The sequence below is a fragment of the Rhincodon typus genome, chromosome 5 (genome assembly GCF_021869965.1).
Source record: "Rhincodon typus isolate 14 chromosome 5, sRhiTyp1.1, whole genome shotgun sequence".
Classification (NCBI taxonomy): Eukaryota; Metazoa; Chordata; class Chondrichthyes; order Orectolobiformes; family Rhincodontidae; genus Rhincodon; species Rhincodon typus.
In genome coordinates, this window is record NC_063336.1 from 62,715,932 (window position 1) to 62,743,676 (window position 27,745).

General features: G+C 40.9%; 1 protein-coding gene across 2 annotated transcripts in view; it reads right to left on the reverse strand.

Annotated features, from left to right (window-relative positions):
* The window catches only part of tmem244 (transmembrane protein 244), a 67,528-nt gene that overhangs the window by 15,670 nt on the left and 24,113 nt on the right, over window positions 1-27,745 (reverse strand). For both annotated transcript variants that reach the window (XM_048597519.1, XM_020512411.2), the window contains 2 exons: window positions 25,025-25,150; window positions 4,965-5,009 (listed from right to left, as the gene is read on the reverse strand). In XM_048597519.1, coding sequence (XP_048453476.1) covers window positions 4,965-5,009; window positions 25,025-25,150 — 171 coding nt within the window. The remainder of the gene's footprint in view (window positions 1-4,964; window positions 5,010-25,024; window positions 25,151-27,745) is intronic.

Here is a 27,745-nt window from a genome sequence, read left to right on the forward strand (position 1 = left end):
GACCTCATTACAGGTTTGGTCCAAACATGGACTGTCCTTGACACCAAGGCCACATTTGACTGAGTGTCGCACCAAGGAGTTTGAGTGAAACTGGAGTCAATGGGAATCAGGGGAAAATGGTTGGTGTCATACCTGGCACAAAGGAAAATGGTTGTGGCTGTTGAAGGTCAGTCATTTCAGTTCCATGACATACCTGGAGGAATTTCACAGAATAGTAATCATTGGCCTAAACATCTTCAGTTGCTTCATCAATGACCTTCCCTCCATCAAAAAGTCAGAAGTGGGGATATTCAGTGATGACTGCACATTGTTCAGCACCATTTGTGATTGTTCAGATACTGAAGCAGTCCATGTTCAAATGCAACAAGACCAGGACAATATCTAGGTTTGGGCTGACAAGTGGTAAGTATCATATACAACACACAAATGCCAGACCATCTCCAACAAGAGAGAATCTGATCACCACCCCTTGACATTCAATAGCATTACCATTGCTTAAACTCCTAATGTCAACATCCTGAGGGTTACCATTGATGAGAAACTGAACTGGACTTGACATATAAGCACTGCAGCTACAAGAGCAGTTCAAAGACGAGGGATTTTGCTGTGACAAACTCAGCTCCTGGCTTCCCAAATCCTGTTCACCCATCTACAAGGAACAAGTCAGGAATGTAATTGAACACTCTCCACTTACCTGGATGAATCTAACTCCAAGTACAATCAAGAAGCTCGACAACCATCCAGGACAAAGCAGCCCACTTGACTGGCATCACATCCACAAACATCAACTCCCTCATCTACTGACGTTCAGTGTGTAAAGATGCATTGCACAAATTCACTAAAGCTCCTCAGACAGCACCTTCCAAACCCACAACCATTACCAGATCAAAGGACAAGAGTAGCAGATACATTGGAACACCACCACCTGCAAATGCCCCTCCAAGCTAGTCCCCATCCTGACTTGGAAATATATCACCGTTCCTTCTGTATTTCTGGATGAAAATCCTGGAAATCCCTCCCTAACAGCAGTGTAGCTGTAGCTACATGAAATGGACTGCAACGGTTCAAGAAGGCAGCTCACTGCCACTTTCTCAATGGCATTTAGGGGTGAGAAATAAATGCTGACCCAGCCAGTGACACCCACTGCCCCTGACTGAATTTTAAAAATGATGTTAGTAACAACAGCAGTAGCGGAAGTCATCATCCAAAGCCTTTCTTTTGCCCAAATTTTGCTGTAGGCTGTCCTGAGCTCGCCTATTGTCTGATTTGCTGTGAATGGAATTGAAAAGTGTGGAAGAATCATTTAGCAGCCTAGCCCTGAATTTACAAACAGTTTATTACCTTTTGCTTTGTTATATTAAACTGTATTTACCATGATACCGTTCACTCACATAACATTTGTACGTTCGTTGGGAAGTTTCGGTTTTTTTTCGCAGGTCCATTTATCCATGTGTCTATCAATCTTGAATACACTTCTTTCTATTCCCTAGTCTAGATCATAAGTGTGAGTAAGAGGGAAATGCGGGGAGAGTCAATCAGAGCTAATTAATGGGGATTCCACTCGTAACTGCCCCTAATCCATGAATGTCCTTTTGTTCCAACTTTCTGAATCTGTTTCTTAACCAGTTTCCTATTTATCCCATGAGGTTAGGTCCAATTTCATGCACTTCAATTTTTGATAGCAATTTCATCCACAGAGATGTATGGTGAAGTTCTGATGAAAGCCCTAGAATCAATCACTGGAACTGGTTCAGCTAGTTGATAGCGCCCCAGGAAGAGGTAGCTGTGCTATGTTAGGCCTTCGTGTCTCCAGGCCAAGGAGGAAGAACTGGCAGAGACATCTATTCTTGATCACTGTGTACCCCTGGTGTTCATGTGTGGATACTGCCTGAGAATGGCATTGATCCGGGCTGTCGTATTCCCTGTAGTTGAATTGCCTGCTGACATCTGCTTTCACAGAAGAAGAATGGCCTCTGAGCCAAGGATTTGGATGACCTTCAATGACAAGGCCAATATACCACAATACAAGTTAGTATCTTCAAAGAAGGAAGAGGTGAGAATATCATAAATAGATATAACAGCTTTGCAATATTCACGTTATTTGATGACCAAATGGCCTCGCTTTTGTTTAGAAGATGGAGGCCAGGATATATGTATCACCACTATTATGAACCAAACAATTTCTTCAGGATAATTCATCAGAGGGTGTAATTGAAAATCTTCTTTTTTACAGATACTATTTATTGATCACGATGAACATTTCAATTACAAAACTCATAATAAAATGTTGATGCAAACACAGTAGTTTATGTAAAGGAAGAGAATCAGTGGGTTACAGACATAAATATTTCAATTTCAAATTTCAATTCAAACAATGAAAACAAAAACCACAGTTTCATAATAAACGTTGCATTATTACACCACAAGATGGTACTATTCACTCTTTTCAATTCATTTAATAAAATGGTAAATGAATGTTTAGTGAACGTTTATTTTTTAACAAAAGAGATTTCAATTTTCACTTTGCTATTTGTCCACATATTAGTTTTAAGGGCTGATTTTGATATTCATGTTGTGGGGGTTGGGAAGTGAGATGGTACAAGTTTAACAGTAAGTGATGGCAAAAGGGGCATTGACAGACATGGCACACTTCAAACATGCTCCGCAGGTCCAGTGTCTTCAGAGGCAAGGAGGCCAGGAAAACCATTGTGTAAGCAGTGCTGTATGTCACACCTTCAAAGACAATATTTAAAACTGAAAGTTGCTATATCAACATGCTGTTGCACTGTAGTTGTACGCTTGGGGCCTGTCAGCAAAGCTGCTGTAATCTCCTAGACTGCTCTTAAACTAAAAATCTTAGTTACTGGGCACAGATTTTGTGGCAGGATATAAGTTTATTGAAGAATTACATATATGTTTTAAAATTTTAATTACAATTTAAGAACAAAAATATTTTCCTTCTGCAAACTTAAAAAAATCTACTCCCTACATGTCCCTGTTCTTTGACTCAAACTCCTGGGTTGCTTTTTCTTAGTTATCACGTGCAACTTTCAGTGAGATTTTCTAATGTCAGGGCAATTATAGTATAGGTCTTGCTTGTAGACTCTTCATGTCACTTGTGTATTTCTGTTGCTTCTTCTAGCACTCTCCTAATCACACTTATCCTATCACTCTATTCTGATTCCAGTGTCACAAGAGATTTGCTCGAAATAATCATTACCTTTTCCAGCCAGCTGCCAAACAATAAACTTCACTGCATTTATCCATCTCTTTCAATATCAGCTACATGGGTAAAGGCTGCTTTTGATCCCACTGTCCCCACCCCCAATACAGCACAAAAGAATTACCAACATGTCTCAACATTACACAAGCAATCGCAGGCAGAGTCCAATAGTTCAGGTTGTATGTGTGCAAGCGTGCTCAAAGTTAGCTCATTTTCCTGCAGGACTACTTTGCTGATTTCTTTAGGTTGCCTTTGAGATTCTTTAATGTTTAAGTTTCACAGTTCAATGCTTTTTATTTATTTTCTTAATATGCTTTCTCTTTTATTTATGTAAATTTTGATACAAGCTTTAAAATATCTCACGAAGTGCAAAATGGACATTTAGTATAGAGTTATTTTTAAAAATGCAAATCAACTTAAATATTTAAATAATTGCAGTTGATGCAAAGTAAAGTGCTTTTGTCACATTACAAAAATTAACAACTTGACTGTTAATTAAGAAATGATATTAAAACTGCAGAATTTATACTCACTTAGATTATCAAATGATTTACCTAACAGTATGGGACATTTTTATTCATTTTGCAAGTTTTGTTGATGAGTTTTATGGTTTGGTTTTGAAGGATAATATCCTTTCTTTCCTGATATGATCCCACAGAAGAGATATTCTAGTCACATTAAATTGTTCATGGGTGTTTAATGCATTGACCAGCATCAACATAAATTTGATCTCCTTTTGTATTCAATACTAATCAGTGCACAATTAACACACTTCTACATTTTCAAAGTAGAGGAGTCAATGACAGTAGCCATATGACACTCCTGGAACTGATGTTCAATATCTTATTTAGTTAACTTGTGTTAGAATAGTTTATTTGAAAATGGGACTGTGTCAAGGCATTCAGTTGTATTATGCAGCTTAACTATGAGCGTTGCAGGAGGTGTAAGGATCTTTGCAGACGTGGCATAGGCTAGCAGTAAATGTGAAGTAAATTAGCTGGCAACACTTTAGTATATTTATCTGATAAATGGCTTTAATGGGTATTCATTGTTTTGGTTGATTCATTAGAGTGGGTTACCTTCTGCATTTACTCTCAGGTTTTGCAGGAAATGTTACACAGTATTAGGCTGGGCTGTCATATCCTGTCAGGCATGTTGATTTCTTAAATGGGAGGCCAGAATCATCAAACAGAACAACTTTCTTCACATCCAATGAACATTTATTTTGTATTTGATCAAACAGAATGAAGACTTCTCCTTGACTCCATTTTTTAAAACAAATCATTTTTTGATTCTTGGAAAGATGGAACTATACTTTGCAATATTGATAACCTTCAGAAAAGCTTTTCCCTTTGAATGTGGTCACTTACTTATAAGTAACAATATTCCTTTCCATTTTAGCAATTGTTATATCCTCTCATGATGTTCAAGCACTGACTGAATTTTAGCGAAGAACTAATAAGATATTTATTCATTAGGGTCAATTCAAAAGGTCCCAGGAATTCAGTCCAATGAGAAGTCATTAGTTTAGTAGCAGGATTGGAAAGTATCTAAATGTGCATGTGTGTGATTTTATCTGTGTACATTTGTGGAGAATACTTTTGGATTAAATAGCTAAACAAGGTTCCAAGTTCAAACCCCAGTGTACGCAAAATTAGCAGTTTCAGACAGGGGAAGTACACCAAACTTACTCATTTTACCTAATACACATGATATTTATACAAAAATTTGAAAATCTTACCTAGAGCTAACCACCAATGCCACACTAGTGGAAATTCAGCCATAACTGAAAAGAAAATTGATTATCAAAATCATTAATTTCTTTACTGAGACACTTACAAATTATTCACTTGCAAAACAGGAAATCCAGAAGATCATCAGATGCCATTTCTGCTACTTCCAGTGGGATGCCACCACCAGACACATATTCCCCTCCCCTTCCTTGTCCGCCTTCCGCAGGGACCGTTCTCTCTGATCCACTCTTCCTTCACCCGAAACAAGCCCCATGGCCCTATGGCACCTTCCCTGTAACCGGCGAAGGTGCAACACCTGCCCATTTACCTCCTCCCTCCCCAGTACCCAAGGGCCTAAACATACCTTCCACGTGAAGCAACACTTCACCTGCACTTCCCAGAATCTAGCTTACTGCATTCACTGCCCACAATGTGGTCTCCTCTACATTGGGGAAATGAAGTGTAGACTGGCTGACCGTTTCACAGAACATCTATGTTCTGCTCGCAAAAAAGACCTTAAGCTACCTGTTACCTGCCACTTTAACACACCACCCTGCTCCCTGGCCAACCTCTCTGTCTCCGGCTTGTTGCAGTGTTCCAGCGAAGCTCAATGCAAGCTGGAAGAACACCTCATTTTCCACTTGGGGATCCTGCAGCCCTCTGGACTCAATATCGAGTTCAATAATTTTAGGGCCTAACCTCTCCCATATCCCAGTCCCCTACCCCACACACCAGGCCTTGTTACCACACAGCCTGCCATTACACACTACCTATTGTTAGTCACTAACAGTCCCCATTAATAACTATTCACCCTCCTAGACAGATCATTATCAACTCCTCTTTCTATCCAATTGCTCGTCTCTCTCTTTGGGCTCTATCCTATCGTTTACTCCCCACCCCATTCCCCTCCCTATTTTCTGCATATAACTGGTGTTTTCCCAGCTACCATCAGTTCTGAGGAAGGGTCACTAGATCCAAAATGTTAACTCTGACTTTTTTTCTTCACAGATGCTGCCAGACCTGCTGAGTTTTTCCAGCAATTTCAGTTTTTGTTCCTGATTCACAGCATCCGCAGTTCTTTTGGCTTTTATTTAGGACATCAATTCTAGCTCCAAATAAATTTCTGTAACATTGCAAACAGTTTGATAATTCAGTTATTAATTCATTATTTTAGTTTTAACTAGTAGCATCATAGAAATGGGAAACACAATATACATGACCAGTCATATACGAACACATTTATGTGCATGGATGCATTCATAATTATATTGACCCTGAAATTTAACAGAAGATGTTCTGATCTTTTGCTGCAATCAAAATGGGGAATCAGCAAAACTCCAAGAGCAATGGTGCAAAAATCCCTTTTACCTGCTTTTATTTCTGCGGATTTGTTGATGACAATAACCAATTGAGGCAAGAGATAAAGATAAAACTTGTGAAAATTTGGCCAAACTCCACTGCAGCTTACAATTAGATATAAAGAATGCAAGTTATATTCTTAAAAATTAGTGAGTACTGCTCACATAATGACAAATTTATTTACAGTCCTTTACAATTATAATAAGTAGTTGAATATTACTTTATCATCCTATTCGATTTCACTGATTTAACCCACGCTAACATTTCACCTATGTCTGCACAAATATTGATGCACACACTGTAGTTATTTAACTTACAGCTCAGCTAATTGGGTACAATGCCTTAGCTAAGATACCTCAGATAAGAAATCCAATGTCATACCAATGGGTGGAATCTAATAGAGGTCTGAATGATGTGGCTATAACAAGATGAATAGCAGAATCAGGTGAGAAGTGCAGTGAGGTCCATCTCGACTTTAAGAGAAACTCACACCATCTTTTATATGCCTTCATAAACTGAATGGTGATATGCTCACTGGTGGTAGCAAGCTACCAGTTGATGGGGATTAATAATTGTTAAACAACTTGTTAATGACACAACTTTCCTCATTAATATTCAGCATCCCAGCTTGCCAAACTCACCAAACAAGGTCAAAGTCAGGAAACTCAACTAGGAAACTAAAGTGAACACCTTCAACTCATGGATTCAGCTTGCCTCTTGCTCCAAATGATCTCCATGTTGGAGACAACTCAGGGCATGCTCCATGGACATCTGCCATATAAATCATATGATAATTAACATTGACCTTTGACATGTACTAGATCATGGCACATCTCTGATCCCCTTACAAGATGCTTCTACACTTCAATGCTGCACTTTTGGCTGTAACAGCAGCTATCATTGTAATGCTGCAGCAAGGACACTGTGTGATCAGGAACATACGACCAGCTCATGGACAGAGCCAGGTTGCAACTCCAGGCTCTTAACGCTCAAATTGTTCACTCATTCTACAGCATGCCTTGCATTGCTTTTTTGCCCATTACTCCCTCAGACAGAGATCCCAGGCTCATACTTCTGCCATTTAGTGCAGACACAAAGCCATAAAGTTTGTCACAGGCCTCACTCCAGTCAAGGGAGATAGCCTTCATTCAGGGTTTTCAGCACAGTAAATCAAAGCCTATCTAAGCCCTGATCAGGGCAGCCAGAGACAGCATGCTCATTAGGGGTGAGGAGTTGAATAACAAGCAGCAGACTACCCACCTTGACTCTTTCTGCCGTATTGTGGGCTATTTACCTCATTGAATAAGAGAGAGATGTATATTACAGGAGATGAAAGTGGTTGCCACAGCTAGTACCATTGGTGCAGGTGAGGAGGTGTCCCAAGAGAGTGAGTAGGCTGCATAGAGGGCATGCAGGGTTTAATGATGTTGAGTTTTGGGTTGGGTGACAAAGAGTGGACAAGCAAGAGTGAGAGTGGTGAAGCATGAACCTTGGTGGGAGGTGGGTACTGTAGGAGAGACAGAGTGAGTGTGAGGTATCAGGGAAAAGGTGGCACTCCTGCTGCTACAGTGGAGAAAGAATTTACCTTCTTCCTGCAGTGCTGTGCATTCCTCCAAACAGCTGATAGTGTTTTAAATCAGACCAGGCTGGCAAGGCCTAGTGTCATAGCCTCCATTGGCCTTGGAGGGAGTGCAGTGTAGGTTTACAAGAATGATACCCGGCCTTCAGGATTGTTATGAGGAGAGATTACACAAACTATGGCTGTTTTCTCCAGAATTTAGAAGTTTAAAAGGTGATCAGATTGAAGTCTTCACAATATTAACAAGATAGGGTTAAAGAAGGCAAACTATTTCCACTGGTTGAGGATTCTAGAACTAGGGACATAGTCTGAAAATTAGGGCCAGACCATTCATGGGAGAAGTTATTAAGCATACAAAGGGTAGTAGATCTCTCTTCAACAAACAGCAGTGGATGCAGGATCCATTGTTAATTTTAAATGTGAGATAGATGCAGTTTTGTTAAACCAATGTATTGAGGGATATGGGCCGAATACAGGTGTTAGGACTTATGGCACAAATGGAGTTAGGCCATAGATCAGCTATGATCTCAATAAATGGTGGAACAGGTTCAAGGGGTTGAATGACCTACTCCTGTTCCTATGTTCCTGAGAGAGGAGGAAGTCCTGCATCAGCATCACTATTCAGCAGGACCTCTGGGATCTATGCTGCTCAGAGCATGCCAATCAGCATGCTGACACATTTACAATGCCATGCATGGTCCTCAGGCTCTGTGCACTGAAAATAAATTAGAGGAAGCAATGCTACCACCCTTCATTGTAATGCTGAACAGAGACAAGCACTCATCTTATCAATTGAACAAGGCTGCTTCTCAGGGTGCTTCCTTGCCTCTGGGATCCTGCCTGCAAAGTGGGGCTCCACATTCCCGCAACTGTCCGATCTGAGCTAAACATCAGGAATTGCGCTAGATACATCTGGACTGACAGTGGTCATCCTGATGCATAATGTACTTTCAAATATGGCACAGGTGCAAGAGATACTGCTCTTTGGGTGGATATCCCCTGATTTCAGGAATGGAGTGTGGTAAGGTAGGGTGGGAAATGGTCCTGAGAAATGCCACAGGGGCATGGTTGATAATTAATGAGGCAAGCTTGGTACAATACAGCAAGAAAACCTGCAAGGCCTTGGTGGGGTGGGGGGTAAAATACCTTCCAAAAAAGTCAATACAACTCAGGCATAGCCAGAAAAAGTAAGGTTCAGCCCACTGTTGAAGTATGGTGAAGGTCATATAGACAAGATACTGAACATGTCTGTCATGTGAAAGAAACTGCCAGGATTCTTTTGCAAAGTCATGTTCCGCACATTTTTTCAATGGATGCAGTGCATTTATACAGTGAGTTAACAGAGTCGTTCATATTGGAATGTAACAGGCAAATCCACTGCCTATGTTGAGCTAACTGAATCAGCCAGGAGGATAAGAATCGATCTTTTTGCCCTTAGATATGGAGGGGAGAATTGGCCAGTTTAGGGAACAGATCCCTGCAAATAAGAAACATTGAAAATTGAAGAGGTTTGGATTAGTAACGAAGAATGGGATGAGGAGGTGTGGGTGGTGAAGAGGATGGTGGCAGAGTGGTGAGGTCAGACCAACAATTGGAAAAAAGGGGTGAGTCTGAAAACATTGCAAGTTCAGCGCGGGAGGGTGATGTGGAACAGGATGGGACATATGGTGGCTGATCACTGCTGAAGACTTGCTTGAGGTACCAGGAGCAGTACTTCTGCTCCTCATCAACCACAACGAGTACAACAAAAATAACTTATCTGCTGGATCCAGTTGCTTCTATCCGCCTTTAGCTGCTCTTTTCCCCAGAGCTCTTGAAAGGCATACCAAGCAGCACTAACATCAAATCACTGTCAAAATACCAGGAATGGATCCTCAATTACAGACTATATTTGGGGATTCCTCTCCAAATGCTGATGACTCAGATAACCTCAAACCTCACCACATTTATTACAGAATTTGGCCCAAAGATTCTACCCCTACCCTAAGACTCTTACCATGCCTGTCATGGTGGGTTCAAAATTTTGTTAGTTTATGGTTTAGGAACTTAACAAAAAGACTTGTCTATGAAACACTGGCATATGATATTTTAGCCATTATATTCATGAATGAAAAATCAACGGCTAACCAGAGTTCCTAATATGGTAAATAAAACCTGATGAATAAAACTCACCATGGGAGAAGTATTTTGTAAAATTTCCCTAAAATGTGTAAATATCAACAAATAATAGTGCTTGGAAAAATCCCATCATATATATACTCCATAATTATCCTGAAGGAAATGAATAATTCTGATATGCAATTGATGAACAACACGATGATTAACAGTACTTTTATTTCAACTTACAAAAATGAAAATTCATATGACAATGTTTGTAGGTCACAATCCAACACAATGGAAATGCAAACATATTTTATTGAAAAAAAAAATTTTCTGAACAGTGTGAACAAACTGTCAAATCTGATCAGAAGTAGTAAAGAAATTGTAGATGGAATCTTCCCACTCCTGAATGATGTAGGCAATAGCAAGCCAGTTGAGAAGTTATGGTTAAATCAGAGAAATTAGATTCACAAAGTCCACAAAATAAAGTCAAATGCCGAAACCAGAGTTTGAACGGTGAGATAAGAATCATGCTAGTGAGCAGGCATGCATTTCAATGCAATTAAATCCTAATCTTACCTCATTGATATGCAGTTTCTTAGAAACTAAATGGTGACTATTTGAACAAAAATCAGTGTAGGTACCTGGCAGCTCCAGTTTACAACTTCCTCTTCTGGGCCATCATCTTGAACAGCAGTCACCAATATCTCAGGCTATATTCCATGGACAGTGACCACAGCCACCCATTTGTTCAGAGAGGACGTTATTGGAAATGTACCAACCTCACTACATCATCATTGTACATCGTGACCCACTTACAATTCTGTTGTCCACTTCAATGCTACACATAGGAGCACCCAATGTTCCCTCTACGCCGCTCAGAGCTTGCCAATCAGCATGCTGACACATTCACAATGCCATTCATGGACCTCAGACTCTGTGCACTAAAAATAAATTAGAGGAAGTAATGCTGCCACCCTTCATTGTAAAACTGAACAGAGACAAGCACCCATCTTATCAATTGAACCAGGGTGCTTCTCAGGGCTCCTTGCTTGCCCTTTTAGCGCTCACTCACTTTGCGTCTATTTGGATGCTCACAGCATCTCTGCCTTGGATTGCCTTGTCATTTTGCATAGTGCCCCCTTCAGAAATTGACTCAGGACTTCTTTCTTGCTTTACCATTTAGTGCAGATACAAAGCCCAGCAACTTCTCATGGTTGTCAGCACCAGCTGATGGACATGTTGCTGTCAGCACCACGCTATGTCAATGTTATCATTGAACAAATGTCAGCAACTGTTGTATCAGCAACTCAGTCAAGGGATTCCATCACAGTAAATTGGGGGCAGAATCCCATCTCAGTCAGTTGGATGCAGTATGTCAACTCCTTGGAGTAGTCAGGGCATTACAGATACTATATCATTACAATTTGGGTAGTGGGCTACAGTCAGTCCTGGGGGTCTGCTCATTGAAAGTCAAGGGGAAATTTTGGAAATAACTATTGTGGTGGGGAAGCTGGGGAAGCCTATGTGGAGATTGGAGACAGTATGCCAAGATGCAGCAAGAACAAAATTGTTAAGGGAGGCAATGAAACATAAAACTGTGTGTGATGATAGTACATTGGAGGACATGGGCTATTGTGGACAGGTGTCATTGATGCTCACCACCAACCTGATTTTGAATGGCTAAGCTATAGGGTTCGGACCCAGTGGGTAATGTTGGAAGATGAAGATGTAAATGGATAATGAGCTGGGTAGAAATGTGTGGATGCTCAGTGAGTTTTATAGGAAGTGCCAGGAAGAAAGGAACATGGAGGATTGGAGATCAGAACCCGAATCAGTGACTCACTGTGCCTTCCAAACTCATGGAGATTATGAATGTGAGTTGATGGTGTAAGTGGTTATTTTGATGCCCTTCAAGAGGCAATTGCATCAATCAGGCACTGACATGGTACAGGTTGATATCACCTGTAACTATAGCATCCTGCACGTGAAATGCATGTAGTGACCAACCATGTGGAATACAAATTGTGGCCACAGCAATCTTGATCATGTCACTGGTCATTACCAATTGACGATGGTCTTCTCTGTGAATCAGAAGGTAATGACAACTGGCTGAAAAAGTGTCACGCATAGGCCACAATTCACAAAGATATTGCATGGTCTCACAGACAGCCCAAGGGCATGGAATCGATTTGCTTTCACAGTGAACTACAAATATTCATCAACATTCTCCACTATGCAACATTGCCTTTCTTGGGTGAAAAAGGGGATGGGGTGGGATCAAGGTATTAGTAATCCTACTGTACTTACAATCTCCTACTGAATCTGCACAGTGTGGCTTGTGCCAAATCCATCCAAATAATATCTTCTGCAGATGTCCATGTAGAAGCATTCCATGGCTCTCCTTTTGGATTGCTCCACATCCCACTATAAGGAGGACTATGATAAACTATCATTCATTTGTATTGTGAATGTCAAATACTCACATTACTCAGGTTCTGTTCTATTTCTAAAATTCCCCACACCAGTTCATTAGAAATGTGATCAATGTACCGAGCCACTGCAGGAGTTATTGTTACTATGGCCACTTTGCTACCATCATTCATTGACTGTAAATTTGTTGTTACTCATATTGAAAATTGTCAATGTCTGTTCCCAGAAGCAAGTGCAGATTATTTTTGCTCTTTTTTTTCTTTGCTTTTGCAATTGTTGAATAAAAGTGAGTGTTTTCAACTGTTTGAAGGTTTTCCAGTGTGCGATGTCCCACATTGAACAATGAGAATACGTTATTACCTTATGCACACTGGGCATTAAGGAAACAGTAGCAGTCCCTTATTCAGGTTCTAAGAATTATTGGTGCTAAGGATGGGTAAGCTGGTTCCATCAGTTACAATGACAGTGGATCAGATGATTTAAAATGGTAATACATTTACAAACGCGAACTTGAATTTACAATGAGCTCGTGACACATATGTGTCCTTAGAAGCCTTTCCTTTTCATTCCCCTCCCACTTTGTGAACTGTGAAGGCAGCTCTTCACCTACTGCAAGACTGGTCTTTAAACATGGTACCAGCAGTGGGAATCCTGGGAGGTCCCATAGTGAATAGAATATAGTATAGAATCCCTACAGTATGGAAAAAGGCCATTTCGCCCATCAAGTCCACACCAACCCTCTGAAGGGCATCCTACCCACACCCACCACCCCTACCCTTTAACCCGACATTTCCCATGGCTAACGTACCTAACTTGCACATTCCTTGACACTATGGGTAGTTAGAAACCTCAAATGTGAATAGAACTAGCATGCTGACACCAAGTCATTTTACTATTTTTTTTAAACGTATCTACAGAACAGGGCAATTGGTTCCATTAAAGACATTCTTTGAAACACACATGCACAAGCAAAGCGATTCAAGGTGTACTACAAAATAACTTGCGATCTACCAGTCCTAAACTGCATCATCATTGTTGTCAAATCCATTACATAGGAATAACTAGAAAGTTACGTGTTCTGATAATAGCCTATACAGTTTACCAACCCTAAAGAACTGGCAGATCACATGTCCAGCAGAACAGAACAGCATTTTCAAGCAATGCATCTTACTTTCCACTTAGAATACTATATTACAGTATCAACTCCACAAATTTAAGCCCTGAGTTTGCAAGGCCCTTTTGTGATGGTGGCTACGAGGCTATTTTTACTGAGGCAGCACTTTGCAATAGGTAATTTCAGGCAATATATTGAAGCTTCATTACAGCAAAAGTGAACTTCATTAGCATTGCATAATTATTGAAATCATGGAATCATAGACAAAAGGAAGCCATTTGGGCCATTATGTCTGTCCAACCTTGTTGATGCAATTAGTCTCATTTTCCAATCTTGCCCCACATTCTGGAATTTATTTCATAAAATGTAGGAGCAGGAGTAGGCTATTGGGCCCTTTGAACGTATTCTGCCATTCAATATGACTGTGGCTGATCCTCTGCCTCAATGCCAATTTCTGCTTTCTCTCCATAATCCTTGATGTTTTAAAAATCTAAAAGAAAACTATCTCTTCCTTAACTATATTTTTGAATGTATTCCTTCTCATGTATTTAATTAATTTGTTTTGAATGACTGTTGATGAATTTACTTCCACATCCTTTCAGGCGGTGCCTTCCAGATCAGAAGAACTTGCAACTGAATAAAAATTCTCATCTTCACTCAAGTTCTTTTGCGAACTATTTTTAATCTGTGTCCTTGTTTATTAACTCTCCTGCTTCTTATTTACTGCATAAGTTCTCTCTTACTTCTGTATAGCTTAATTAAATATCCTCTTGATCTTCTTATCTCTGAGCAGTTCAGTTTCAACTTCTTCGGTATTTTCACATAAACTAAAGTTCTTCATCTCTGGTGTCATTCTGGTAAATGCTTCTGCAAATTCTTCAAGGTCTTGATATCCTTCATAAAGTGTGTTGCTTAGAAATGGATGTAATACTCCAGCTGAGAATAAACCTGAGCGTTATATAGATTTAGTATGCATTTTTGTTATCTACTTCCACCTATGAAACCAAGGATAATTCTCCATGAGGTTTCATGACTTTAAAGAACAGTCCACTCCAAAGTGGGAATTTTATTTCACTGACCTGCTAATTGCGCTCTCCATGGAAAGAGTTGCCACTTGCAGGAAGAATCAAACACAGCAGGCCCCGACTGATGGCCAATATACTCAGTCTGTCATTTTAAACAGGAAGGACAAAACCCTGGCCTCGGTGGCTCAATGACTCACTGAAATGCAGCCACGTTCTCCCCAGCTCTTAGCAAGCAAGGAAATTCAGTTGGGCCTTAACAGGAAAGTTGGAGAAAGGGCACACACTTTTCTTAAGGTGCTCCCACTGTTTGTGCCTTATTCCACCATCCCTCCTCAGCACATACTGCCTTCTGCCTGATGATAGAGCTTTATTTTTCATTTGTTCAATGGATGTGGGCATCAGTGGCTAGGCTAGCAGTTATTGTCCATCCCTAATTGTCCAGAGGGCAGTTAACAATCAACCACATTGATGTGGGTCTGGAGTCCAGACTGAGCAATGGTGGCAGGTTTCCTTCCCTAAAGGATATTTGTTAAACCAATGGGTTTTTATGACAATTGACTGTTGACACATAGTCGCCAGTAAGCCAGCTGTTTGTTCCACATTTTATCTTTTGCAGGTTCAGTTGAAACACCCTATGTTGGGCCCTCGCTGGCTCCAAGTCTCAGAAGATGTCTGTTACAGGAATCTCAGATCTCAGGAATAGGGAACATGCGAACAGGCTCCAGCTTAGCACAGGGTGAGTAATTGGAAGCAGATAAGTTGGCTTATTAGTTGAACAAGGGGATTCATTTGGGTATGTATGGCAATGTTCATGTTGTTATATCTCCGTTTATTGCAATAAATTAAATATTTTATTTTAAATCTTCATACTCTTGTTATCTGTTTTGTTGCATTCCAAATTCCATGTCAACAGTAGCCTTCTGGAGAATGACATAATTTGGGTTGAAGATGAGAAGATGATGTGAACTTGATACAAGAACACAAGAATTGGGAATAGGATTAGGCTATTTGGGCTCTCGAACTTGCTCCACCATTTGATAATATCATGGCTGATGTGACTGTAATCTCCACTCCATTTTGCTCCCTGGCCCCCATCACTCTTAAATTTCCTTTGATAATAAAAAAAATCAATGAAACTCTGTCTTGAATACATTCAGTGACCCAGCTCCCACTGATCTCTGGGGATAGGAATTCCATTGACAAATGATTCTCAGAGGGAAAATCAAAATCCTCCCAATCTCAATCTTAAATGGGAAGCCATTAATTTTTAAACTGTGAGCCATAGCTCTAAATTCTCTCAAAAAGATAAACATTCTTTCACCATCCACCATATCAGTTCCTTCACGATCTGATATGTTTTAATAAGAGCACCTTTCATTAATCTAAACTCCAACCTTTCTTCATAAGCTAACCCCTTCATCCCTCGAGTCACTCATGAACTTTTTTTGAAATGTTGCAAATGCAATTGCATTCTTTCTGAGGTAAAGAGATGAAAACTCTACACAATATTCAGTTTAACTAAAGTCCTGTGCAACTGCAGCAAAATGACCCTACTTTTCTATTTGACTCCCTTTGTTATAAAGGTTGATATTTCATTTGCATTTCTAACCACATACTAACTACAGAAAACTAACTTGTTGTGATTCATACCCATCCGTCTGTAACATAGAGGTCTGTGGTATCTCCATATTCAAATAACATACCTTTTTCTTCTTTTTTTATCATCCTGCCAAAGTGAAAAATTTCAGGATTTCCTGCATTATGTCCCATCTACTAAAATTTTGTCCACCTACTGAACCTTTCTCTGTCTTTTTATAGACGTTATGTTCTCTTGATAATTTATTTTCCTCTCTATCTTGGAGGCAGCAGCAAATTTAGCTACCACACATTTGGTCCCCTTATCCAAATCACTAATATAGTTTGAGACCTTCCCATTTTTTGACTAAGTGTGGGGTTGAGTGTTTTAGGTGGTAAATAACATGTTGCTTCCTCCACTGAGCTAACTCGCTGCATTGCATGCAAATCAGTTTAGTAAGAGCTGTTAGGGCAAGAAATTCACCTATGTGTTGCCTGTCAGGTGCCTCACACTGGTGCGTTGTCACCAGAACCATTAGTGGAGGCCTCCGCCAGTGGATCTCCAATGATAAAAGGGTGAATGACATTTTTCTTCTTGTAGGATGGGGATCAAGGAACAAAGGGATGGTTAGGAGCAAGGACAAGGCTTTCTTTCACTATCAACCATGTCTCCAGTTGTTCCCAGGCTGGGATAATTAGAGATCCCCACTCCCACCCAAATTCATTAGACACATTGCCCTGATTTTGCAGTTGAGAAATGAACCACTTTTCTTGCCTGCTGGAGAGACAGGTAATCATGGATCTGGAGATATTTTTTCATCAACCTGTTCAAAGATGTCACTACACACTTCTACAGCAGGTAGGACTGAGCCTAGGCCTCCTGGTCCACAGGCAGCAACACTGCACCACGGTGCCAATCATGGAGGTGGAAAGTTGAGGCTGTAAATAGCAATTAATTGATTACTTAAGTGCCTTAATTGATGGTAAGTCAATAAAGTTGCCCATAAATGTTCTCAGCCATTGCTTAGTTACTGCGGTCGTAGAAGGAAGTGAGTTTCTCTCCAGTGCTGATTCACCCAATTAGTTCTCCTTCTCACCATCTCTCTTGTTCCCTCCAGTGAGGGGAGATTTTACCCATAGATTGCAAATTATTGAGGCTGCAGCACTGATTCTTATGGCATTCCACTAATAAAGCTTGCCAATACAAAGATAGCCTTTTGAAGCAATTCTCTGCTTCTTATTAGCTAACCGATCTTCCATCTATGCTAATTTTAAGTGGCTCAATGGTTAGCACTGCTGCTTCACAGCTCTAGGGACCTGGGTTCAATCCCACCCTTGGGTGACTGTGTGGAGTTTTCATATTCTCCCCATATCTGTGTGGGTTTCCTCCCACAGTCCAAAGATGAGCAGGTTAGGTGGTTTAGCCATAGGAAATGCAGGGGTAGAGGGGTCTGGGTGGGATGCTTTTCAGAGGGTTGGTATGGACATGATGGGCTAAATGGCCTTCTTCCATTTGTAGGGAATTTATGATATGATATGCCTTTATTCTATAGTAATTTCTGAAGTGGCACCTGATAGGATGCCTTTTAGAAACCCAGGCACATCACATCTAAGAGTTTCTCCTTTATCTACTTGCTTGTTACTTCATTAAAAAACTCTAACAAAGTAAACAAGGATAATTTCCCTTTCAGAAAACTATGTTGACTCTGCCTGATTGTATTAATCTGTGATTGAATGGTGATAGTTGACTTTTGAGTGTGGAAGTAATTTATTTTAAGTTAGAAAGCCAGCCAGCTGAAAGATTTTATTTCTGCACAACCAAATAACCTCGTGCACTTGGATTAGCAGAAGGATACCTGGGACAAAGCCATGCTGTCTGATGTGTGCCAACTTTAGAATATCTTGAGAACTGGTAGAGCTCTTTGTGTAACTCTGAAGATAAAAAGTCATTAAATTTTGCAGTCACTTGAAGGCATCTAGGCCCGAAACGTTAGCCTTTCTGCTCCTATGATGCTGCTTGGCCTGCTGTGTTCATCCAGCCCTGCACCTTGTTGTCTCGGATTCTCCAGCATCTGCAGTTCCTACTATCTCTATCACATTAAGTCAGTTTGTAGTTCCTTTATATTAAGTAAATGATTGACCAGGGAAATGTATTAGCAATTTTTCCAATGGGAGAGAGTCGATGGCTGAACATGAAAGATTTTCATCATTTTAATTTTAAGGAACTATGTTGATTTGAAATAACATTTGATGATTTTGCCATAGTTATCCTTTTAACGGTTTCATTTGAATTGCTGGTGCGACAATTAGCCTTTAGGTCAGCTGTTTGCAAAACTGGGCTTAATTGTTTTAGAGGGATTGGGTTAAGCAATTGAGTGTCTGTTTTAATTATGCGGTGTGCAATGTAAGGTTTATTTGTCAGTTTCAAATGAATAAGTGAAAAGTTTGAACTTGAGCAACTTGAACTGACTTTAACATCTATCACTAAACATGGCTCATATGTTTTGAAAAAGTTTCAGTTTGCTATGTGACTTGATCAATTAACTGTACCTGTAGAACAAAAAAAAGTGTTTGAAAGAACATCCTGATATTCTGGTAGAAACATTTGTTTTTAATTGTTTGATATTCCTAGTAATAGTAGGCGAATGGTTTATGAAAACTTGGCATTAGTGATAAAATTAATGTAACATTGTTCGCACAACTTCTCTGTATTTATAACAAACATGTAATTTGTTCACACATTGAAATGTCAGTTTCAGTGGGGCGGAGAGATACATATGGACATATGTTTAAGCCGCATGACTCCAGTTACTGAGGTGGGGTGACACTTAATGAAAGGCTTTGGAATTAGAGTGTAAGAATTTGAAACTCAGTCTTGTGTGATATAAGTTTACCATTGCTTCTGTAGGACTTTTTTTTCTGAGGCAAGGTTCAATTTAAAATGTTTTGGAGGCAGAAGCAGAAAGACATTGTCTGGGCTGGCCATGTTCACAGAGGTTCTGGGCCTTGAAGCATAAAAAATAATGTGTTGTCTTCATTGCTTGATTAAGTACTTATTAAAACTTGCTCAATAAATTCCACTTGATAAATTGTTATTTATACCTTGTGAGGCTAAGCACAACTCAGGACCCCATTGTTGTAAATTAAAAATTTGGAATTAGGGTTTCTAAGTAGAATGGTTCTATACCTCAAAACCACAAAATCCTGCAGAGAGGTAACAGATTCATTACTAACTGATGATATCCTAAGAATCTGAGGCATTATAAATTGCACCCATGTGACCATAGGTGTCCACATAGTAACTCTGAATATATTCATCAATAGACTTTTCAAATGTTTGCTGATCATGGAAGTGTTTTTTCTTTTACAGAGTTTTATTATACCTACATTGGTAACAAGGTGTCGAACCTTACAGGAGCCTGAGTGAGGTGGCCTATGGTGAGATTTGTGGTACAGTCAGGCAAGAAGTTCAGCAAGGCCTATATCAAAATCTGGAGCAACTTGCTGCATCTTTTGCTGAGCAGCGAACAGAGTTTCTCACTAGACAGCAGTGAGTTGCCAATTGAAGTGGATTATTACTTGTTAAATTTCTTTTTAATGCCTCAGCTCAGCTCATCAATATTCACTTTCCCACCTTACCAAAGGCACCGATCCAGTTTGACATCAGGAATTCAAATGGAATTTAAATGCTGTCACTGATGACTTTAGCTCACTGCTGACTGTGAGGAGCATCCGTGTTGTTCAGCACCAAACAGCAGCTCAGGACCATGACCAAATTCAGTGACCACCAGCTGCATATACTCCTACTTGTCAATGCTGACTGAGGACATGTGCTAATCCTTCATGACAATCAAGGTACCTCTCCGATCCACATGCACAACATTTAGGAAGCACAGACATACATTGCAAGGTGCACCTGTAACTAGCTTCGAAAGGCTGCATAAGGGACATATTGTACGCAAGGTCAGGCACCCAGCCCATGGATTGGACAAAGCTGTATCTCAGGGCTGCTTCCTTAGTGCTCACTGACTTAACACTTACCTGCATGCTCACAGCTTCCACAGCATGCCTTGCCTGATGTGCCACGCCTGTTAATGTGTTGACCCTTCAGCCAAAGCCAAAGGCTGTCACTATTGCTCTATTGACATTTTGCACAGCCACGTAGTCAGGCTACTTGTCATGCTCGTGAGTAGGGATCTGCCCAAAGTGAGGGGCGTGAGAACTGGAAGAGGCACAACTTGCTGTATGGCACACTAAAATGTCAATCGAACATATACAGAATGTGCCAACTGCCTGCACAGTAAACACACTGCACGTTTATTCAACCAATTGGTCAAGTCAGAAAAAGGGGTGAGGGCTAGTTCTCAGTCCAGTCAAGGTCCGGGGAGGATATGTCTGTCAGAGGGTCCTGCTACCATCAGTCATGGGCACAGTCTGCACACAGTCCAGGGGCATGGCCATGGCCAGACATTTGCTTGGAGTGCTCACAGTTGGGGGATCTGTTCAACTGCAGACCAGGTAGTGGCCAACATTCAGTCCTGCAAGGCCAGCAACAGCAGACAGGAATCATGTATAACAGTTAGTCCTATAACTCCAAATTACGGTGTTAATGGTTTGAAGCAGGCCTTTGAGTTGGGCTGAGAACAGGCATGATGATGTTGTGAGGCTGGTGGTTTGCGGATGCAGAGTTGTGCGCATGAAGGGTGGACAGAGATGGTGTCCATGGAGTATTTTGTTGTGCAGAAGAAGCAGAGTTGTTGACGCTGGGATAGGCATTTGGCAAGCTGCAGCTGCTAAGTACCAGTCAGGAATTTGCACCATCTAGTTTCTCAGTGAAGGAAAGGAGAATTGGAAATGATGTATAAATAGGGCAAGTTGGGGCTTTAATAAAATGGAAATAAGGTAGTCACCACTCAAGGACAAGATTTAAGTTTTGGAAGGAATATCAGAAGATGTTTCTCAACGTCAAGAATCTGATAGTTTTCCAATCTCACCCTATTTTGTCACCAGACTTCACCATCATTCTCAACACCGGGGGGGGGGGGGGGGGGGGTGCAATTCTCACCCATAATCATTTAAGTCTCATACATGACTTCTCTCCCTAGTAGGATATAATCTGCCATCAGGTGTGGTCACATTTAACTCATGTTCTTCATCTGAGGTGTTGATATCTGAATCAGATTCAATAATTTGAATGTTATTTTCAGTGCTACGAAGAATAATGTGTTTCTTGTGATGATATGCAACCACACATAGTGCTTATTGATTCTTTCTCTCAATCACAACAAATGGATGGATCTCATAGGGGGTCATTTGCTTTCTAGCTTGGCCCTTAAGTATTCTATCATCTGGATGGTATAGCTCTAAATTTCATATTTTGCTCTGCATTTACTTCAATCCAATTATTCTGCACATTCTCATATATGTTAATCTCAATATATTAGTTCTGCAGGATGGGCCATATACCTTGAGAAGATCACAATGATTAACACTGTGGTTGCTCAACACAAAAGAACCTCAGATTTGTGCTCTACCAAGCAGTCAATTTTTGAGACACACAGCTTGTCCCACCATGTTGTTTGATTCTGTAAATTTCCTGGTGTTTTATCAACAATACATTCCCTCAATAATTTCAGAGTGACAAACAGTTGTTGTACAACACAGGATCAGATATGGTTGTAATGATGAACTTATTTTGAATATTCTGAAGGTTTTTTAATGTGTGAGCAATTTTGTTTGTAGATGCTCGTTTGCTCATATCTTTTCAGTATTATTTCCATATTGTCATACATAGTTGCAATGTCTCATCATGTTTTGTTGTTGCTTTGATTTCAACTAGTTTTCTCAATTTTGGCTTCTCATTTAGGCGTATGTGGTTAAGAAGTTGTTTGGTAATTTTTTTTTCAAGACTAGTAGGACTGACTGCTGGCAACGTATGTTGCACAAGTTAATCACTGGATTGAAGGAACATGCTGTTGTTGTTTGAATGTCTGACGTTCTAGTCAAGCAGGCGGTATGTTATCATGGGGTGAAGATTTGTGGGAGGATTGGGAAACCTTTAAAAACCAGCAGAGGACAACTAGAACAGCAAAAAGGGGGAGAAGATGAAATATGAGGGTAAGCCAGCTAGAAACGTAAAAGAAAAGAGGCAAAAGTGGACATTGGACCTCTGGAAAATAAGGCTGGAGAAATAGTAATTGGCAACAAAGAAATGGCAGATGAACTGGATAAGTACTTTACGTTGGTCTTCACAGTGGAAGACACTAGTAGCATACCAGAACTTCAAGAGATTCAGGGGCAGAGGTGAGTGTAATGGCCATCACTCGGCAAAAGGTGCTGGGAAAGCTGGAAAGTCTGAAGATGGATAAATCATCCAGACTGGGCAGTCTATACCCCAGGGCTCTGAAGGAGATAGCTCAGGAGATTGTGAAGACATGGACGGTGATCTTTCAGGAATCACTGGAGTCAAGGAGCGTCCCAGAGGATTGGAAAATGGCTAATGTAACACCCCTAAGAAGGGATGGAATCAGAAGATAGGAAATTATAGGACAGTTAGCCTGACCTCTGTCATTGTAATATATTAGAGTCCATTATTAAGATGAAATTGCGGAGTACTTGGAAATGCATGGTAAAATAGGGCTGAGTGAGCACGTCTTCATCAAGGGATGGTCATGCCTGAGAAATCTGTTAGAATTCAGTTTTCCGCTACTGAAGAAGTAGTTAGCATTCAATTCAAAAACATTATTGCAATGTGTATGAGCTGTGTATGTGACTGAAATCAGGTGCAGATCTACTGCTGGGTGAAAATGAATAAGTCTAGACACAATTCTTTTAAATAAAACAGGCAAAATCCTGAGAACCTTAAGTGATTTGTCACTGCTGTAAGGCAAAATTTTCGTATTCCCTGGTTGCAGGAAATTGGAGCAGTTCCAAAGTTTGTTGAATGTTTTATCTCCCATGACATTGACAGAAGCTTATGTATCAATGAGAGCATTTACTTTCAAACAGTCAATGGTGAGTTTTACACACAGTGGTTGCTTTGCTCATTTGCCTTGACCAGCTATATTCCCTCACTTTTGTTTCAGTTGTACATGTGGCATCCTTCCCACGATATTAGTCTTTGTAGTTGAATTCACTGATGAGCAACAACTATGAGAAAGGTGTCGGAGTTTTCCATAGGCCTTGATTTGTTTGCCAGCAGCAGGACATTCTGTCTGGTATTGGTAAGCACTGTCACAATGGAAACATTCTTTGGTCAAGTTGAAACTCCGTGAAAACTGTTGCTTTGCAGTATGTTCTCCAGACTCACCAGCAATAGTTGAACTATTCAACAGGAGTTGAACTAGGACTGTGATCATTATTACTGGCAGCTTTACTTCAGTAGCTCTGCACTCTGTAAACAATAGTGATCTTGTTAACTTCAGCTCTAACAATGTTCTGCTTTTCTTGAGTGCTTTCTGGTGAATTTGCTGAAACTGTTGTATAAGGGTTTAAGGATCTGAAGGGGTTCATACTAATGAGAGCCTTAAGCATCACCCACTAAAGGAAAGTCATATGGGCTTGATGGGAGAACAGCTTAGGATCTTGAAGAAGTGAGAACTACCATTTGGGTCTTCCTAACAGTCTTTGTAAAAATGTCTATCACCTCAGCGTAACTTATATGTAGGTGTTACCATGCAATGAAATACATCTTTATTTAAGATCATTCTCATTGGGTGATCAAGTCGTTTCTCCCTACCATGCCAGAGCAAGTGGGTCCTATAAATCTCTACCAGGAAAGAGGATCATGGCAACAAATCTACCAGAGAGTAAGCAATGGTAATTTGAGATCTTACAGCATGATGAGCAACAGCACATGTTGCTTATTCAATAGAAACAATCTTGGATTATTTGTGCTTTGATTTCCTGTTTTGACATGTTCACCATCACCAAAATCACATTTGGTTCATGATTACTACAGCTGTATGCTAAGTTCATCAATTGTCTCATTTACTTCTTGCTTAGTATGTCAGAAGACAATTATTTTCCTTACTGTAATTTCTGCATCATAAAACAGGTCGTTAGCGCATTTTTGCTGAGTCATTTCCATCTTCCAGAAGAGTGTCTCAAAAATATCTTCCAATTTTTCATCTCCACCATAGAAAGGTAAAGCCTTTTCATCTCTGATCGAAAATCGCACATTCAAAGCTTTGCAGCCACTATTGTCAGCGTGGAATCCAGACGATGCTTCAAATGCACATCAAAATGAAGTAGATAGGGATGGATAATGCTATCTGTAGTGAAAGGTTAGTGCATGATCAAGGATCTGGGATTGCATTCCTTTTAAGAAAAACCTCTGCGCAATGATCTGATATAAATGTTTCTTTTGTGTGGATGGTTGTTTTGGTGAGATGAGCTTGTGTGCGTGTGTGTGAGAGAGTGAGATGGAGTCTACAGACCTCCTTGTGTTGCTAATCCTGAGCAAGGACACCTCCAGTGTATCTCTAACAGACCCTCAAATATGTCCTCTAAATTTCCAACTTAAAATGCTGGGTAGACCACAGAAAGTAGACAAACAGCTCCCAGAGGTTTCATAGCTGACAGCAATGTTTAATGTTTCGTACCCTCTTTGATGCGATTGTGAATTTTTGGCAAGAAACAGTATGATTAAGCAAGGAGCATTCAGAATTTGAACTGCACATGCTGTTAGATTTCTGTATCCTCTTCCACTCTCTTCAAATGGGGATACAATTTGCATTTGTTCAGGCATAAGATGTTATGATGCATGAAATTTTGTTTCTGTTGCGATTAGGTATCTCTTCAGAAAATAGAATGATATTTTAAGCATTGAAACAAAATAGAATAGCTTTAACTGAGATTTATTTGAGTTAAAGCATTGCTTACCTGTTGAAGTAACTGCAATGTGAATAAGAGTAATTGTGATGGCGTAATCCCATACACATTCTTCAACCACTCCAGCAAACAGCAACCCACAGACAAAGTAGGTCGTCTCCATTGAGACTAGGTTCACTGAAAGACAAGAAAGAAATGGTGCAATCATTTAAATGACATTAAAAACATAACTTAACTACCCCATAATTTTATGAGCAAGCAATGCAGCAGCAAAAAAAGTATTATTTTCACGAAGTCTGATGAAATAAAATCAAAGTAAGTGCATACTCATGTTAATTGAATCAATTAAAATTAAGAGTTTCCAACAGGGGGCACTCATTTGCTCATTCGTGTACATATGAAGAAACATTCTTTTGGTTACGGTGTATCCTGATTCCTAGGACCGATACCTTAAAGTCTGAAAGTTTCTTTTGATGATTTGATTTTTGTCTCAGTGATCTTTTAAAGGCTATCACTAGTTAATATGTTTAATTAGCTTGCTTGTATTGTTAGTTCCTTATTTGTTCTCAAAATAATATAAAGAGAATATTTTATTCGGAGGCCCCACTTTCCTTTGTGGATTTGGTGTAAAGGTTATAGCAATCACATGGAATAGAAAGTCATGTTAGTTCATGAGCTCCCATTTTAATTTCTGGGCCTTCAGGAGACCATGTTCCATATTTAAATAGGTTGTACAAGATTGCAGCCCCTTTTCAAGGCCTTCTCAAGGTTTGGTTTATTTTAGCCCCATGCTCCTGAGTTTATGGCACCTGATTTGGGGTATGTGGTAGGGGTTTGGGCCTGCAGCTATGTCAGAAGGCCTCCTCATTAGTCTACTGGTAGGCCTGACTAGGTTGGCCATTAAAAGGCCCAGCTTTGTGGGCTGTGGTGGGGTTTGTGACATCCAACTGTTGCCTCTTTTCTATAGTGACATTCCTGCAAGGGTATCCCTGGAGATGGACCTCTTTCGACCTGAGGGCAGGGCAGGGGATCGAGAGCACAAAATTGTATTTTAAAATTAAGTTAAATCTTGTTTTTGCTGCCATGCCCCTTTCAGAAGTAACTCAGTGCTGAGTTCAAATGGATCTGTTTCTTTCATATGTGAATGACATACACCTCCTTTCCTCTTCTGGCAAAGCAGGGAGTTGTTGGCAGTGGGAGTGGGACATCTATATCTGGGCCCTTACACTATTTTAAAGATCCAGCCCTTATTATACTTATTTAGATCAGAATAAAGAATCTGCTGCTAAGAAGAAAGAAGGAGGAGAATTTCTAATATGGTGAAGACAACTTTCTGAAACAACGTATGTGGTAGAGGTAATTTGAACATGGAATAACAGGTCAGATGGGATGTTGATGTGTGATCACATGGCCAAAAATGTGAAGCATGTTGGAAAGACAACTTAAACCCATTGACTTCTGACTTTTATTCAAATGGCACAAGTGGTGGACTTGCAATTTCAGGGCCGATCTCCAACTATCTAGACTCCATTTTCTCCCCCTTGGTCCAGGAACTCCCTACCTATGTCCGTGACACCAACCACGCCCTCCACCTCCTCCAGAACTTCCAATTCCCCGGTCCCCAACACCTCATCTTTACCATGGACGTCCAGTCCCTCTACACCTGCATTCCCCATGCAGATGGCCTTAAGGCCCTCCGCTTCTTCCTGTCCCGCAGGCCCGACCAGTCCCCCTCCACTGATACCCTCATCCGCTTAGCCGAACTCGTCCTCACACTCAACAACTTCTCTTTCAATTCCTCCCACTTCCTACAGACAAAGCGGGTAGCCATGGGTACCCGCATGGGCCCAAGCTACGCCTGCCTCTTTGTAGGTTACGTGGAACAATCCCTCTTCCGTGCCTACACCGGCCCTAAACCCCACCTCTTCCTCCGTTACATTGATGACAGTATCGGCGCCGCCTCGTGCTCCCACGAGGAGCTCGAACAGTTCATCCACTTCACTAACACCTTCCACCTCAACCTTAAGTTTACCTGGACCACCTCTAACACCTCTCTCCCCTTCCTGGACCTCTCTGTCTCCATATCGGGCAACCATCTAGAAACCGATATTCATTTCAAGCCCACCGACTCCCACAGCTACCTAGAATACTCCTCCTCCCACCCACCTTCCTGCAAAAATGCTATTCCCTATTCCCAATTCCCTCGCCTCCGCCGCATCTGCTCCCAGGATGAGGCATTCCACTCCCGTACATCTCAGTTGTCCTCGTTTTTCAAGGACCGTAACTTCCCCCCCTCGGTGGTCGAGAACGCCCTCAACCGTGTCTCCCACATCTCCCGCACCTCATCCCTCACACCCCGTTCACGCAATAAGAACCAAAAAAGAATCCCCCTCGTCCTCATGTACCACCCCACCAACCTCCGGATCCAACGCATCATCCTCCGACACTTCCGCCATCTGCAATCCGACCCCACCACCAAAGACATCTTTCCCTCCCCACCCTTATCTGCTTTCCGGAGGGACAACTCTCTCCGTGACTCCCTTGTCCGCTCCACACTCCCCTCCAGCTCCACCACACCCAGCACTTTTCCCTGCAACCGCAGGAAGTGCTACACCTGCCCCCATACCTCCTCCCTCACCCCCATCCCAGGCCCCAAGAAGACTTTCCACATCAAGCAGATGTTCACCTGCACATCTGCCAATGTGGTATACTGCATCCACTGTATCCGGTGTGGCTTCCTCTACATCGGGGAAACCAAGCGGAGGCTCGGGG